Raw genomic sequence first — 17,061 nt, 5'->3', positions numbered from 1 at the left:
ATAGGGTATCAATAGAATTCAAAATTAAAATTTGCAACAGTATAATATTTCTTTCCGCAGAAGAATAGTCTACCACATTTCAAACATCCAACACTTAAAACATGAGGATACATATAATTATTGTTTATAAACTGCGCAAGAGGGTTCCTATGTGCATCTAGTGTATTGTGCATCAGTTTAATGTCTTTTTTGCAAAAAATGAGTTTTAAAATACTGTTTTGGATCATAAATAGGTCAGATATTGCCTGAAACTCATTTTGAGGAGATTACTAAGTTAATGATATGTAGAAAAATGTCACCAGTGATGGGGATGATGAAGGACAGCTCGCATAAGCAGGATGATAGGTTGGATATTAATTGTAATCAAAATTTAAAATTCATGTGTGTTTAATTTCTGGTTCACTGTTCATGCATTTGACTTTTCAGTCTTTAAAAAGGGTTTTGCGTTTTTAGTTTTGAAGTCTAATTATATATTGCGTATTTTGCTCGTGCTTGCTACTGAAAATATATTCTTAAAATGCTTTTTGCTCATATTGTATCTGTGTCTATCTACTCCACCTCTAATCCACAACACATAGGTTGCCCTTTTTTGGACTTTACGAGACTACTATTTTAGCAAATTCTACGGTTATTGAGCAGTTACACTAGACATGCACTCGCCAGCAACGTACTATGTCACTTATGCAAGGGAATTACTGCTGTGACTACTCATTCTCTGCAGTTGTAATCCCAATCCACAGTGGCTGCCACTAAGAAGTTCCTAGAAAAAAAAACACAAGTGCAACTTTGAGCTGCTTCACAAAACAGAGAGAAGGTAACAAGCATGGGGGGGAAAAGGTCAATTTTAAGCGGGTTATTTTGAGTTATTTTGGTCCGTCAAACTACAATTTATCGTTAAAAACATGCTAAAATAAGGACGATCTCTATTATGCGCATGCATATTGATGGGATCCCAGTTGTTATTGATCAAAGTAATGATCTAAAAGGCAAACAACGTAACTCAGTGTTGAAAAATGGTGGTGTTTATCAGATCTTTGCACTGGAGACCTTGAACTTCTGCCTTTTTTGGAATGTTCTACAAACACTGTATTCTTCTCCATATTTTAAGACTTACTCTGAAAACCTGCCATCCAAACACCAAACCTTGTGACATGTTTTTTTTTTTTTTTTTTTAATTTCTCTGTGTGTTCGTAACACTGATTCAAATTGTAAGCCTTAAACACGATCTGTTCATGGTAAATTAAACACATGGTTTTACCTCTGAGCTCAGTATATAAATACTCAGTAGTCCATGTTTTGTTGAGAAACTTGTATTCAGCATTTACCTTTCTTTTTTTTTTAGCTTGATTGCATGCTTGTCTCTTAAATTGCACATATATGTATCGGTATGTACATATCGTACATATTGATTGAAATATTGTGTTACTAGGTACATGTATTAAAAAAAAAGCAATGCAGACAAGGGTTAAGAAGCAAAATACTTTTATTTTCTAAATTTCCATTGAACCTTGCACGCGCCAGTCACAGTCAGACGTTGGCAGTTACAGTCCAGGATGAGAAACCAACTTCTCGACCTTGAAACTAAAACTAATTCATCATGTTGCGCTGAGTCTTTAAACTTATTGTTTGAATCCATCATCCTGCCATCCGTCTATTATTGCCCATGCAACTTGTACCATCCTCCGCCATGTAGCCGATGAGCAGGGTGTGTCTTGTAATCACCAGCATTATAGCAACCTAGGCTTTCTGCAGGTCTCTAGCACTGTGGCCCAGTGGCCCCTCCTGCCACTGGGCTTAATACGCTGGGTTAATGCCGTCCAAATATAGCACTGTTTCATGATTCAGACCTCTGGTATTGTATCTTATTTGACCTGACAGCAGACATGCAATATGTGGTGTAAACAAAGAATTTTGTTCTAAATGCACTGACCGTGAATAGCAAAGGCGTCAGGTGATGAGTAATAGTTACTTTCAGTACATAAATATGTTGGTTAAGCATTACTTACAGTTGTATCCAAAGTGATGGGCTTACCAACAACGGAAATGTTGCAAGAAGTCTGTTTAAAAATCAAACCAAAATGATCATAAAATGTCACTTTGGTATAAAAAGCAGTTCTTCATTGTTAAATCTTTCCTGCCATTGGTTGCAAACACTTTGTTAAGTCTTCTTTGGCAGAGTCGTGAGTGTGTTTGGTTTTCAAGGGCGTACAGCAGCCTATAATGGTGTCCCGGAAGGATGCCAAGATGACATGTAGGGATTGGGGCGGGAACTGAAATGGCACACACTCAGAACATCCCCACTAATCCTGTTGTAAATAGCATGATGGAGCAAATAGAAAGTGGTCAAATGTTTGATAAATATTTGCAACTTGTTTGTCGTTTTTTGAGACTGAAGTACCAAACAAAGATAAAGTCCAAGATAAATCCATGCATGACCCTGGTCTACTGCCGCGTTGATAAATGATTTCACTAAAATGTACACTGGAGGCTTCATGAGCCAAAACTGGCATCAATAACAAAATCCCACTGGAGAAGCTCACTCCATCAAATGTTTCCTACAAATATAATCCAGTCAAATTTCTACACTGATTGTTTTTCATAACGTTCAGCCTCTGGTCGTGCAGTTTGTTGTTTTTTTTCTGCTGGCTGTGTGAAGTTGGGCCTCAGCAAGCTTGGACATTGGCAGATAAAATGGTCTACATTTAATCGTGAGAGACTCCAGATTAGCTGAGCAATGTCTGCAGAGTTCATGCACCAAGCTTTGTTGACATAAATACACAAACCTTCTATCCACTCGGTGTCGGGTATTCCGTCATTTAGCCGTGTTTCGGTGAACACCATGATGCTACAGTCCATGATACTTTTGCGGTTGGAAATCCGAAGTCATTACTCATCCATTTTGATCATTAAGAACTGCACGTTAGCGAGGAAAATGCTGGGAAGGGAGAAAACCTTTGTTTACGGTCTCTGTGCCGCCTGCGAGCGCTTCTGCTTGGCTTGGTAGCCTCCGAAGTGTCGGGAGATCTTCTTAACTCCGGGATGAGATGAAGGTTGTTGATAAAATGTCAGATGTTTGTAATCCAATGTCCAAAAGCTCTTGTCGGGTGTAGGATGTTAGAGAGAAGCTGTTCTGAACTAACAGACCCGAACAGAGTAGAATTATCAGGGCTTTTTGCTTGGTTTTATGATGCTGCAAAGGGCACCCTATCGTGTACAGCACAAATGATGCTTAAACGCCTCCCCGTGTACACAACTAACTCTGAAAATGAAATTCTGAGATCATTTTTTGACCGAAGCATAGATTTCAGCTGGCTGGAGCTCAACACCCTTGTTTCTTTCACTGCATTTTTATCAAAACAGGTGTGTAGAGAGAATCAGTTCAATCTATGGCAGATTTATTGCTTTTTCTTTTAATAAAACATACTAAAGTGCTTGCTTAACCTTTAATATAGCGTGGTAAAATAGTGATAACCTTTATACACATTACTCAAATGTGTTTTAAACTACCATCATGTTATCTTACTGAGCTGCAACCTCTGCTAATAACAAGTGAAAACATAGGATGCTAGTTTGTTCTCATCAATTCACTTTTAGAATTTGATAGACTTTTTTCACATAATTAAAGTGACAGAACTGAGCTTCACAAAATGACGGGAATGGCGTATAAATAATTATCATTAAACATATGTTTAACACAAGGTAATGTCCTTCTCTGTATCCTCTCATTGATCTCATTACTACAACTATCTATCTGGACAAACAGCAGTTTGTTTACAGTAAACCCTTGTTTTTCACAGGGTTACATTCCAAAAAGAACCCGTGAAAGGCAAAATCCGTGAAGTAGAAACTTTTTTTTTTTTTTTTACAATTATTATGCAATTAAATACTCTATTATAGATTGAAAAGAAAGAACAAACCATTTTACAGGCTATGTCATTTGTTTCACAAATAAAAGTCCTGTACTTTAGAGGTGTTTTTTTCAACAAATAACCTCTGTACTGCACTGTCAAATAATAGTTTTAATCATCAATGTGAACAGAAGGCTTCAAATTGCGGATATTAGCACCGCCCACCGCGACCTTATTGCTGCTGCGAAACTTATCGCTTTTGTCGTCCTTATGTTTTTTTCTTCCTTCTTTATGGAACGAACGGAGGATTCATTAATTCCGTAATGCCGACCTACAGCCGCATAGCTTTTACCTTCCCTTAGCATGTCCAAAAGTTTAACTTTATCTGCGATAGATAGCATCTTCCGCTGCCTGTTGGGCCCTGCAAGGTGCTTTTGTCGCTCCAGAGCGTTTTGTCAACATCATGGGTTTTAGAGAAACTGGAAATTGCGAGAGAATTTGCACATGTAAATTTGTCAAGCTGTTTTACGTTTGTGTACATATTAAACTGCAACGTTATTGACGCACAGGTAGAGAAGAAGCGGAGTGACTTTTTTAGCCAATCAGAATGCAGAACACGATGCACCATGCAAATCCGTGACTTAGCGAAACCGTGAAAAGTAAACCGCGTTATAGCGAGGGATCACTGAACATGCAAAAATCCAGTTTCGCTGACCCAGTCACAAGTATAGGGTCACGACCTGCCTAAATCATTCCTAGCTTTTGTGAAGTTAGAAGTCGAAGGCTTGTGTTTTGGATCCAGAGGCAGCAGCTTCAGGCACATGACAGCTTAATAAAGCTGTGGCTCAAAGTCAGAATAAGTCTTGATGATTAACAATATTATGTTGAGCCGTTGGTTTCAGATTAATATCCTGTTTTTGTTTTTTAATTCTGACCTTTCCGATTGAGCACGGTGCACATTCCATGTCATATTTGAACCTCTGATAAGTATTTGGCAACAGCAAGCAGTGTTTTTCAACTCCCTTGAATTGCCTCCACGCGACTGCTGACACGCTATCATGCCACATGTATGTAATGGCATTGGAAATGTAAATTTTTCATCACATACACTTCTGCTCATTGAAGCTTGATAATAAGAGCTGCTCTTTGTCCTCCTGTGGCCATTCAAAAGGCTTTGTGCTGGCCCACTTTTACTGGTGGTGTTAAGCCGGTGATGCCACTTGAAGTTTCTGATAGAAACATAATAACAATGAACAATTTCAAAAGCCTTGTGAAAGTTGCATCTGTCTTTTATTGCCTCATCAAATTCTGAAAAACAGGCTTATTTACAGTAAAACAATCAGAACCTAAATTTGCACCCAAGAAGCCAGGGTTATACGTGTACTTTATGTTTGCAAGCTGAAAACGCCAGGTTTTATCATGTTTGGAGGGGTTTTACCTGTGAACAGAACACACTCCTGCCCTCAGGAGCTTCACAACTCTGCTTCCGAATGTTTTAATTTAACTTAAATAATATTTATCATCTTTTCTCCTTAAAGGTTACAATTTTGCACATTTACATGGTATTCAAATATGTTCTGGATTTTTTTGTTCGTCCACATCCCACTACAAATGAGCGGTTGAGTAATATGCGGTGTTTTGGTCAGATGGAATAGCACTGTGGTAGAGATGGGTCAGTTAACTGCATATCTAGTAGTAGGACAGTTGTGTTGAAAATTATACCTCAGTACAATTATTCTTTCATGTCTCTCTGGATTGGTTGCTTTTATTTTTTATTTCAGCAATATGATCTTATTACTGATACAGCAAATTAGTTCACATCCACTATGGATCCTTTAGTTCACTTCATGGTTATCCATCAATTCTGTCACAATCCACTTGAATTAGAGACACTGTTAAAGAATAAATTGAAATATGTATGTATAGAAATCTGTATCATTTACATAATAATATTATACAGTGTAACATGCTAGCATCAGTCAGTGCTGTAGTTATTTACTGATTTTAAAACACATTATTTTCATTATTTTCAGAAGCCTAGAATGGGGTTTGTGTTAGGATTGCAATAATTGAGCATTCCCACAATCCAAGATGCCATTAGGAGATTAAAAATTTTGAAAATGGAAATTGGTACAAACCAAATTGTACTAATTGACACTAAGATTCCATGATCTACACCAGTTATGCCTCCTTTTGAAGAATATCAGCAAACAATTATTTTTCCACCATATCACTTCAGGAACTTTCTTGTGCAATTACTCTGATTATTGGAATCAGAGTTCAAACAATTCAGTTTTAAATAGTATATGATAGCAAAAAATCCTAACTTAAGAGGACTGTTCCTGCAAATAAGTTCCACTTTATCTACTTATTATTTCAGTACCAGAAAAAGCTAAGGCTAAATAGCAAAAAAAATCAATTACATTTTTCTCTCTGCAAAAATTTAAATTGGTTTGTCTGATTCAGCAACCACTAAAACATTAAGAAGTTATCTAATTTCCATCATATACTGTTGATATAATTCCATTGTTGCTCTAGTCAATCTTTGCTTGTTTGTATGGAAAGATTATCATCAAGCTGCGTGGCAACAAACAAAGAGTTCGATAAACAAAGGACCCTGATGGTAATCAGTCCAAGAGCATTGTGGTCTTAATGTTCCTTTCGGCCTTAACATGTCGCCAATTTACTTGGTTTGTCATACCGCAACTGTCGGTTCTCACATTTAATTGTCAGAGTACAATGATTGTACTCTGACAATTGTCCTCCATGGAACTTTCTGGGTTATGTCACACACAGACCACCAATAGGAGACCTGCAATGACCGTTTTGAGTAATAATGTCGGTCTTGTCAAACAAATGCCATGTCTACAAATGAGACGGTACAAGTCACGTCAGGCTCCCAGCCAGGTCCAGATGCTCTGCGGTGTCCCTGCCCAGGCTGCTGTCACCATGATGCCTCTCTGATGGACTCTTTGTTAACGCCTTTTGCAGACAACAAAAGATTTGACCTCAAGCCCAGTTACTCAATCATGTTATACATCACCTTTACGGTCAAAGGTCATCATGGGTCACAACACTTTGTACTTGCAGGGGTCAAAGATTAATGTGTTTGACCACTGCACTCTTTCTCATGACATCTGTACATGAGAAAGAGGTTCTCCAAATGAAAATTAATAATTGCCATGGTTTTGATGATATAAGAAATTACTAACTACTAGAATGGGGGCAAAGTGAGCTTTTTAAGAATAAGGGGATGTGCAGAATTGTGGCAACTATGGAGAGATAAAGTTCATGTGCCGTACAATGAAGTTATGGGAAAGATTAGTGGAAACTAGACTAAGAGCCAAAGTCTGCATTTGTGAACAGCAGTATGGCTTCATGCCAAGAAAGGGTACCACGGTATTTGCTTTGAGAATGCCAATAGAGAAGTGCAGAGAGGGTCGGAGGGAGATGCATTGTGTTTTTGTAGACCTTGAAAAAGCATATGACAGAGTTCCAAGAGAAGAACTCTGGTATTGTATGAGGACATCTGGGGTGGCAGAGAAGTATGTTAGACTGGTGCAGGACATGTATGCTAGCTGTGAGACAGTGATGCGGTGTGCTATAGGAGTAACAGAGAAGTTCAAGGGGGAGGTGCGACTCCATCAGGGATCAGCTCTGAGCCCCTTCTTGTTGATGGACAAACTGACAGATGAGGTTAGACAGGAATCACAATGGACCATGATGTTTGCAGATGATATTGTGAGCTGTGGTGAGAGAAGGGAACAAGTTGAGGAAAATCCAGAGAGATGGGGGTATGCGCTGGAAAGGAGAGGAATGAAAGTTAGTCGCAGGTGAAGGAAAGCGTCCGGTGTACTATGTGATAGAAGACTATCAGCCAGAATAAAAGGAAAGGTGTACAAGACAGTGGTGAGACCAGCGATGATGTATGGACTAGAAACTGTTACAATGACCAAAAGACAGCAGGCAGAACTAGAGGTTGCAGAGATGAGGATGCTATGGTTCTCTTTGGGAGTGACCAGGATGGGTAGGATCAGGAATGAGTTTATTAGAGGAACAGCACATGTTAGATGTTTTAGAGAAGGTCAGAGAAACAAGAACAAGATGGTTGGGTCATGTACAGAGGAGGGATAGTGAATATATTGGTAAGCGGATGCCGGAATTGGAGCTGCCAGGCAGGAGGTCTCGAAGTAGATCAAGGAGATGATTTATGGACGTAGCGAGAGAGGATATGATGGTAGTTGGAGAATAGGGTTAGATGGAGAAGATTGATTCGCTGTAGCGACACCTGAAGGGAAAAGCCGAAAGGAGAAGAAGCAGAAGAAATTATTAACTACTATTTTCATTAACCCTTGTAAAATATCCCAGGATTCTCTTAAGTTCATTGGGGCTGCTGGTTTATAAACACAGCAAATTAGGTGTTTTTTTTCCAAACTATTGTAAATAGGAATTTTTGACGTTTTATTTGTAACACTGGAGCAATGAACCCATACATAATATAACAAAATATACATAAAGTAACATGTCCAATAATAAAGATTTTAAAATATATATTGTTATTATTAGTCAGTAATTTATATCATTGTCTGGGAAGAAACTGTTATCATGGCAGAATTAGTTTTATACTGGTCAGATTACTTGTCCTTTTATACAATAAAGCATTTTGTAATTGTTTTTCCAATTGAGCTTTTACCTTTTTAACTTTTTGTTAAACTTGATCGATCAAACAACATGTCATATAAAAAATGGGCATCTTGTGTATCTTAAGGTCATTCAACCTTTTAAAGATATTGCATCGTATGGATGTGCAGACAATACAAACGTTGCATAATAATGTCCAATTTACCGCTCTCAGTTTTAGCAGTACTTATTTTAAGTTGTTAAACTCAAGCCAGAGAAAGCTGGAGTAACATTATCTGTTTCTTGGTGCACAACCGTGGAAACCTTGCATGATGGATCTGTTTTGAACAAAACTATCAATAATTGTGCATTTTCAAGCTGTAAGCTCAATTTCACCTTTGATAGCATCAGATAACCTACTCACTTATGAAACACAAGATTGTAATCTGTCACTGATTTTCTTTTATGGCTCAAGTAGTCCTTAAGGATAAATTTGGTCATCAACACGTTGATGTTATGTCTCTGCATATTGTGATTCTGCAGGTTTATTCAAAAACAATCCACTGAAACCTGTTTACGTTTGTCAGTTTTGCTTCAAAAATTAATGACAGAATGATCAGAACGGTGATTTTGAATTATTGAGAAGTGAAGCAGATTTTCCCCAATTCCTCCCCTGGACTCCCCAACCTTCTCGTTACCATGGTGACCTCCACCTCCTTGTGTCTCCTCACTCCACAGTTGCCCTGAACCACTGGGACAGAGGAAGCCCGGCCAGTGTGAGAAACGATGACAGCAAAGCAGCAGGAGTGAAGGAGACCAAGATTCCTGAAGGAGAACTTTTGTTGCAGGTTTGTAATGAAGCTAAATATAAATTATTTTCAAATGTGTTGTTCTACAGATAAGCAAGTTGGTGCTACAAAGACACCATTTTCCAAATAATATCTAGCCTGATTTTTTTGTGTGTGTCCAGATTAAAGTTTGTGTATGTCTGTGTCTGTTTTTTTGTGTTCCTGTTGAGCCGCATTTTGTAATAAACGTCCAAAATGTAATAACTTTTTCATTTCGTTTTGTAATAAAGCCGCATTTTGTAATAAACTGCCCCGACGCATTTTGTAATACATTTTGCCGCATTATGTAATAAGTTATTACATATTGAGAAGATTATTACAAAATGCACTTGCAACTTTTTTATTTTCTAGGAAATGTAATAACATGGTGCATTATGTAATAACAATTCTAAAGCATAAGTTTGTTAATTGTATTTTATTTTACTTAAAAGTATTTGTAAAAGCTAGGCCCATTATTAGTATCACTGTATTAGCCTAGTAGCAGCACTTAGCAATTACTATCAGTACACTATTCAAAGGTTGCATTAACAGAGAATATTCTGTAAATTCCATGTTATTACATTTCCTAGAGAATAAAAAAAGTTGCAAGTGCATTTTGTAATAATCTTCTCAAAATGTAATAACTTATTACATAATGCGGCAAAATTTATTACAAAATGCGGCAGTTTATTACAAAATGCGGCTTTATTACAAAATGAAATGAAAAAGTGATTACATTTTGGACGTTTATTACAAAATAACGGTTCCTCTTGAAAACTTCCAAAAATCTATTTAGGCCATTGATGGACTCAGATGCTCAGAGCAGCTTTTCCACGCAATACATCTGCCGCTGTCTGCTACGCACTCATGCAACAATAGTAGCTCTGTTAAGTCGGTTTGCCGCTGAATTGGACTAAGTGGACTGCAGGATAAGCAGCAGACGATGGATGGATGTTTGGTATTATTTTTTCCATCTGCTGGTGTCGCATCTTTTGAACTCTTTCTCTTTTTTTTCTGTCTGTCCATCAATGAGATTAAACAAAAACTCCAGTGTCGATGTTTGCAAAACATGCAGAGGGGAATCGGCGTGGCTGAGATTGATTTGCATTTTCAAATTCTACTTTTCCTTTGGTTTTAAAGCCTGGAAATGCCTTTCTACATTCCAAATAAAAGTTTTTAGCAATTTTTTTTTTTTCCCCCACAGTCTGGGATTTATCCCTTTCCAGAAGCAAACTGACATTAGTACTTTCAATTGGTAAAAAATATTTGTATAACTAATTAGTCATTGCTTACAAGCATTGACTCGAAGTTGCGTCATCAACTTAGTGTCAATATATGACTACAAATATGTAGTGTATTCACTGTGTATGTGTGTGTGTGTGTGTGTGTGTGTGTGTGTGTGTGTGTGTGTGGAGCAGACTTAATACCTGACTTTATATCTGAAGTTGATCTTGCAAAAATCAAGCCAAAAGCAAAATGTTTACTTTTCTTCACCAAGGGACAACATTGTTACCCGTATAAATAAGTTGTTATTATAAGAAGTATTGGGCTGTTATTGGCAAAGCCTCCATTACCGATGTTTTTAGAGCTGTTACTGAGAACCCCTTGTAACGGACGAGACAATTCACGATAATATGGGTCAGTAGAGCTTAAGCCTAAAGGAGGATTCTAAAAATCACTAATGAATCATTAAGGAAACCCCAGTTTAAAAATGGTATCTAATGGTTTACGAGAAGCAGGGAAGAAATCGGGTTGTTATTCCATTTAAAGAAACTCCGTTCTGTTGTGTGCAGAACTTGCAATGGTAGCAAAGGAAAGGCCTTCTTTCAAAAAAGAGCAGGCATGTTACTTGATGAGTTTGGTCCAGTTACCTTGAGAAAAAATAGGATTTACAAAATAAAAGTAAAATTTCATCATTGTAACTCCTATCCAGTCATTCTTGGGTAGTCAGTGTTAATTCAGTGTATTTGAGAAAGGAGGACTAAATCTATATCTACATCTAATCTTCAAATCTTTGTACTTAAGACCTTAAAACACTCGATAGCCTTAACCTTGACAATTTATATTTGTTTTTCTTATTCTCCCTCCTTCCGACTATAATCTATTACTGTTATGGTTTTGCTTGAAACTCTGGCACAACAATTTCCTTCGGGATAAATAAAGTTGTTCTCATCTCTCATCTCAACTGAACTGTAAATTTCATTTCTTTACGTACATTATAAGTTGTTCCGTTCTAAAAAGGTGTAATAGTTAAAATTTGATTTTAAATAATGAAAAGTACAATGTAATCATGTACAATGGTGGACTAGATTTCCATGGTCATTTGATGCTTTTTTTTGGAAGTATAATTGCTAGAAGTGCAGAATAAAAAGTGCTAGAAGTGCAGTAGAAAAAGAGTTCTACTATTATACGTAGCTTTTCAGTTGTATTCCTGATTTATTATTATGCTTATTATAAGCACATCAGATATCAACTGAAATGTGAAAAATGACTAGTCGCACATGCCCCGTTGCAGCATATTTATTTGAAAATAATATGTAACGGCCTATTCATAAAGAAAAAATTTCAACTCCCATTTACTGAAAACAGGATTGGCTCTTCTGTTCCCCTTGATGTATGATTGAATGAGGGCAGCTCATTGGCTGCATGATGGCTTTTGATCCACTGGATTCAGTGATTTTCCAGTCCAGTTCCTTCCAATATGAACCACCCTGGCATTCCAGTAGCAGAGAGAAACCAAAGCCTGTCCTACCAGGGAGGATTCAATATTGCGATAAGGCTACATCTCTCTGGCTTGTTTGTAATGAAGAGTGAAAGCTCATCTTGAGAAAATTTACACATGCCTTTAGATTTACACATGTATAAGTAAACATATAAACAGGTATTGACACTGTCCCGACCCCGCGACCGCTCGACCTCGCACAGCTTTGCACAACCAACCACCATTGCCCTGATCTCACCTTATTTTTCAATTATTTAATGCCTGTTACATGTTGTCTGTTTAGCACTGTTAACCAAATTCCTGCAAAAATTCCTGCAAATTCCTTGTAGTTGCAGAATTACTTACAGAATAACAAACAGTAAAATGCGTGTAAGCTCACTGCTGTGATGGCTGAAGTCACACGATGGCCTTATTTTCCCTTGAACATTAAAAAAATAACAAAAATATCTGCTTTTTCAAAAGGACTACAGATGATGACATACATGACATCTGTGTTTCAGTGAAAAGCTATCTGAATAGAAATAGCTTGGTATAACTCTTTATTCCAATCTTGATTTCAAAACTTAAATTAAAAGTGTAAAAAGCTAAAATTGAATTTATCAAATGTCCATCTTATTGTAAACTGACCCACAGTATTTTAATGCTATGGTAATATGGCATTTTTCATTCATGCTGTGCAAAAGCGTCATGCACAGCCCTCAAACCTATGCAGTCAGTATACCATCAAATTGTTATAATAGTTGATTGGAAATCAAATTCTTATCAATCGATGCCTTTTGAAAACAGAAAACATTGATTGACAGACGCACTAGGCGTATAGAAGGAGGGGACTGTGTAATAAATAACGTAATAACTATCTTTGCAGCACTTTTTATTGAGAGTAGTTCACATTCTGAACAGTTTGCCAAAGCTGTCAGAAGCTGCGATGCGTATCATCAATTTAATTCCAGTCTAAGTGTCACGATGGAGTAGGCCTGGACCCAAAAGTGGACTGGGGAAAACAGGGAGTTGGAACCGGGTGTGGTCAAATTTTGCAGGTAGGCCACATGTGGAGTTCGGACGCTGAAGACCAGGAACTCTGGCGGCGGGTAACACATCGTCCAGAAAGGCACACAAGAGATGTTCCCTAACGGAGTTGCTAAAATCCATGAAGCTGGAGGGCAGGTCACATTCACTATGACACTTCTGTGTAACTTGTCTGGATTACCTGAATTTATTTTTCGGCTCAATCAAACACAAATTCTATCTATTAAAAGTAAGCAATTTGGCATTTACAGAACTTTGTATTACTATGTCCCTCACTTGTACATAAGTAAAGGGCAATTAAAAGAGGGCTACATTATCAGCAGGGGCTCGATGCCATCGGATGTCACCAACAGGGTCATTAAAAGTAGAATATCCCCAAGTACAAAAAATGTTAAATACAAGTGTGTCTGCCTTTCCTGGCCTTGCATTAGCCAGCAGTGATTGAGTCAAAATCAGACTTTTTGGACAATGCCAGACCCTGCAGGTGTTCTCAGTTCTGACCAGCAGAATGCTGTGAAGAAGGCAACCAAAAACCACATCTCTATTATCGCAAAATAAGTTATAGAAAGTCAGTTTCAAGTCCAAAGCCAATGGCGTGAAAGGGGCCGATCCAATATCTGATGGAGGTTCAACACTTGTTAAGGTTTTCTATTTGCTACAAGTGGATCCCAACCAACATCGAGCAACTGTATGCAATAGGAGAATCATCAGGATTTGAATTTGAAATGTAAGAACATTGTACCAAATTGGAATATCTGAAACAGGAGAGGAAAGGCTCAACATCGGCAATTGGATTTATAAGAGACGCTTTCAAAATTTTCTCTAAATGAAGTGATAGACATGAGAGAGGTTTTGACTTGTTAGTGGATCCCAACTCCTCAGAGTGCATCCTTGGTTTCTTCACCTCGAGTTCTGTCGGTAAAAATATAAGGACAAACTTTTAAACATAGGCATCACATCAGGATATGGATGCCCTCTATGAGATTTTGGAAGATGCCAAATCCCATTGCAAGTCAAATGCAATTATCATCATTATTAGAGGTCTTAACAAAAAGGTGGCCAGTGGCTCAGATAGCAGAACATGAGGTTTGCATGGACTTGGCAGCAGAAATAACCATGGAGACTGAAAGGTGCAACAGTGAGAGTCAAAGTTTAATGAATACAGACCTAAGAAACAGAAAAAGCAAGAACTGAACAGAAGCTTTATCATTGGAAGCTGTCCAAGCCTGAAATCCACCCTGAGTCCAGGTTAAGAACCGGTTAGAAATTCTTATCCACCATGGAGGGGAGATGGACTGGGATATAGTTAAAGACATGGAGAGTAAGACGGACATATTGAGAAGAAACATGGAGAGGAAAATGACAGCAATCTCACTGGTCAGGGAGCTTAAATAGAACATCGATTTGGTAACAACTATGGAAGGTACAGGAGGAGAAATGAAATCTTATCAATGATAAATTAAATCTAAGGCAGAAAAAAAGGCCGCTCAGGTTCATGTTGCAGGTTTAAGTTAGTTTAAAAGGTGGTCAAAATACATAGGACACAAATACAAAAACTAATACTGTTTAACGATTTTAGAGGCGATGTCAAGTTTCCCAGAATCAGGGAAAGGTCCCAATCTTTTAAAATAAGAAGTTTGGGCAGTCATTATGATGATGAGAAGGAATAAAGTAGCCAAGACAGATAGTATGGTTGTAGAGATAGTTGATGCTTCATCCGCAGGATCTAAAATAATGTAAAATCAAGCAAGTCCATTTTAATTGCTTTTGCCTTATGAGCCACACTTCACAAAGATTAACCTCAGAATTTTGCTACTAAGGGCTAGCAGCAGGATAATATGTGAGATTAAAAAAAACAAAACAAATGAGTTAAACCAGGGGTCGGCAACCCGTCACGGTTTCCTCGGAAAAGAAAACACTGGGAGCCGCAATTACTTTTTGACGTCTAAAATAAAGGTACCACTGTATATATTGCATTTTATTATCTTTACACTTTGTATAAACAAGTGTGAAGTGTGTTGCTTCTGAAATTCACAAAGTATTACAGAGAAATTAAATTTTATTTATGTAATGAACTCATTTTGAGCTTTCAGAGCGTTTAGCGGAGCCTTGACCTGAATTTTAAAAACAAATCGGGAAAAAATCACTGTGTCAGTAAACAATCAAAAATAAATATTTGCAAAATATCCTTATAAATATTTATTTTACCTGGTTTATGGGACTTCTGCTCCTGAACTTCTGCGCACAGCATCTGCAAATCGGGACTTTACCTGCTGCCGGGTATACCGGCTTACGCCAGTGTGACGTTATTTTGAGAAAAATGATAATTTTATTTAATATTTCAAGATCACAATAATCTACCAATTTAGAACTAAAAGTAAAAAAAAAAGGAATTAACACAAATGAAATATACTTCAATTAAATATTTATAATGTATTTTCCCAAGCGTGTATTGGAACCTGCATGCATAAGGATAGACGGAGAGTTTACAGATATATGAGTGTTTTATGAGTGATATCAGTGATATATTAGTGTAAAGATGGAAGGTGGAAGACAGGATTGTGTTGTGCCGATTTTCCTCGGGAGTAGAAGATGAAAGAAGTTTAAACGTTAGAGGGCGAGACATTAAATTGCTATATGGAGATAATATTTTTTCACACTGATAGAGGAAGGACGGGATTGTCAATAAACTGCAAGAAGACAGAACGTGTGGTTATTTAAAAAAATGCTACGTTGCTATGCTTTGTTTATCCTGTATTGTCGCATTGAAGCAAATCTTGGTCGATATCATCCGACAAGCAAAGGCGTGCGGAAAATTTGAAATGTGGTGCTTAAACAGAAACCTTGGACAAATAAAGTGAAAAATGAGGTGTTTCTATCCTTTTCAGTTTGTTGCTATCTGTCCATTTGTTTACAAAATGTTGCCAGTCCCTAACAGGACTCGCATGTGTTTGATGAGGTTAGATATTTAGCAAGCTGATTGTCGACAATTTCGAAAAAAAAAAAAATCTTATCTTAAACTTAAAACATGCCCCTTGATTATGTAAACTTTTCATTTATGTACAAATACCGTTGATGAATTTGCGAGGAATCCTCAAATTAGTTTAGATTCAGACGCTCCTTATTTTATTTTATTTGTTTTTTTATTGCCTTTTTGTTCACTGTCTTTTTAGTTCGTATCACTTTATCTTTATTCTTTATTATTTTATTTTTATTTTTTTTTATTCTTTATTTTTTCTTTTTTCTTTATTATTCTTTATTCTTCTAATTACTATGACAATAGTAATTAGTATAGAGTACAAGAGTATAGTATTCTTTGTATGGGTGGCAATGCTGGCGACAGGTAACTAAAGGCCAGATAGATTTTAAAGTATAATACTTTAATATCGGCATATTACTATCGCACTTGGACTTGTATGCTATTGTACTCCTACTTCCTTTAATTTCTTCTGACATGAATATATTCATACTTGGATTATTAAATGTCTTCCCATGTTTTTGCTCCTCAGGCCCTAAATGGATTTGTCCTTGTTATCACTGCCAGTGGTACCATCTTCTATTCTTCTCATACCATCCAGGACTACTTGGGCTTTCACCAGGTGACGTATAAAACCTTGCTGACTGGGCAGCAAACCATAAAACTCAACAACAGATGCATTTTCTGAACATAAAATAGACACACAAATAAATTACTTGTCAACAAATATGTAGGATATGAATGTGACTTTTGGTATTGTTGGTCCAACATCAACTCCACTTTTTACATTTTTTGATGGTCCCTCAATGGATTGATTAATTTATTCTGAGGAGAAAATACTAGTATTGCGCAGTAGCTATTATTCAGAATTTGTTGAACTTTTGCACCAGGCTAATCACAACTTTGTTATCATGGGAGGGCAGACAGGTTTAATATAGAGGTTTAATCCAAAGGACACCACACTGAATATTCCTTGTGGAAATATTTTTCACATGATTGAACTAGTGTTTTTTTGTAGTTTGTTTTTAATCAAGGTAACAA

General features: G+C 37.2%; 1 protein-coding gene across 1 annotated transcript in view; it reads left to right on the top strand.

Annotated features, from left to right (window-relative positions):
- The window catches only part of LOC147234385 (aryl hydrocarbon receptor-like), a 52,279-nt gene that overhangs the window by 16,136 nt on the left and 19,082 nt on the right, over positions 1-17,061 (top strand). Inside the window, exons 3-4 of the mRNA XM_086144703.1 lie at positions 9,207-9,316; positions 16,553-16,642. Of these exons, the coding sequence (XP_086000829.1) occupies positions 9,207-9,316; positions 16,553-16,642 (200 nt within the window). The remainder of the gene's footprint in view (positions 1-9,206; positions 9,317-16,552; positions 16,643-17,061) is intronic.

Source organism: Fistularia commersonii, chromosome 4, assembly GCF_037954325.1.
Source record: "Fistularia commersonii isolate RoL2024-O1a breed Wild chromosome 4, RoL_Fcom_v1.0, whole genome shotgun sequence".
NCBI lineage: Eukaryota > Metazoa > Chordata > Actinopteri > Syngnathiformes > Fistulariidae > Fistularia > Fistularia commersonii.
The sequence above is the reverse complement of the archived record's forward strand: the minus strand, read 5'-3'. Positions and strand labels throughout refer to the sequence as shown.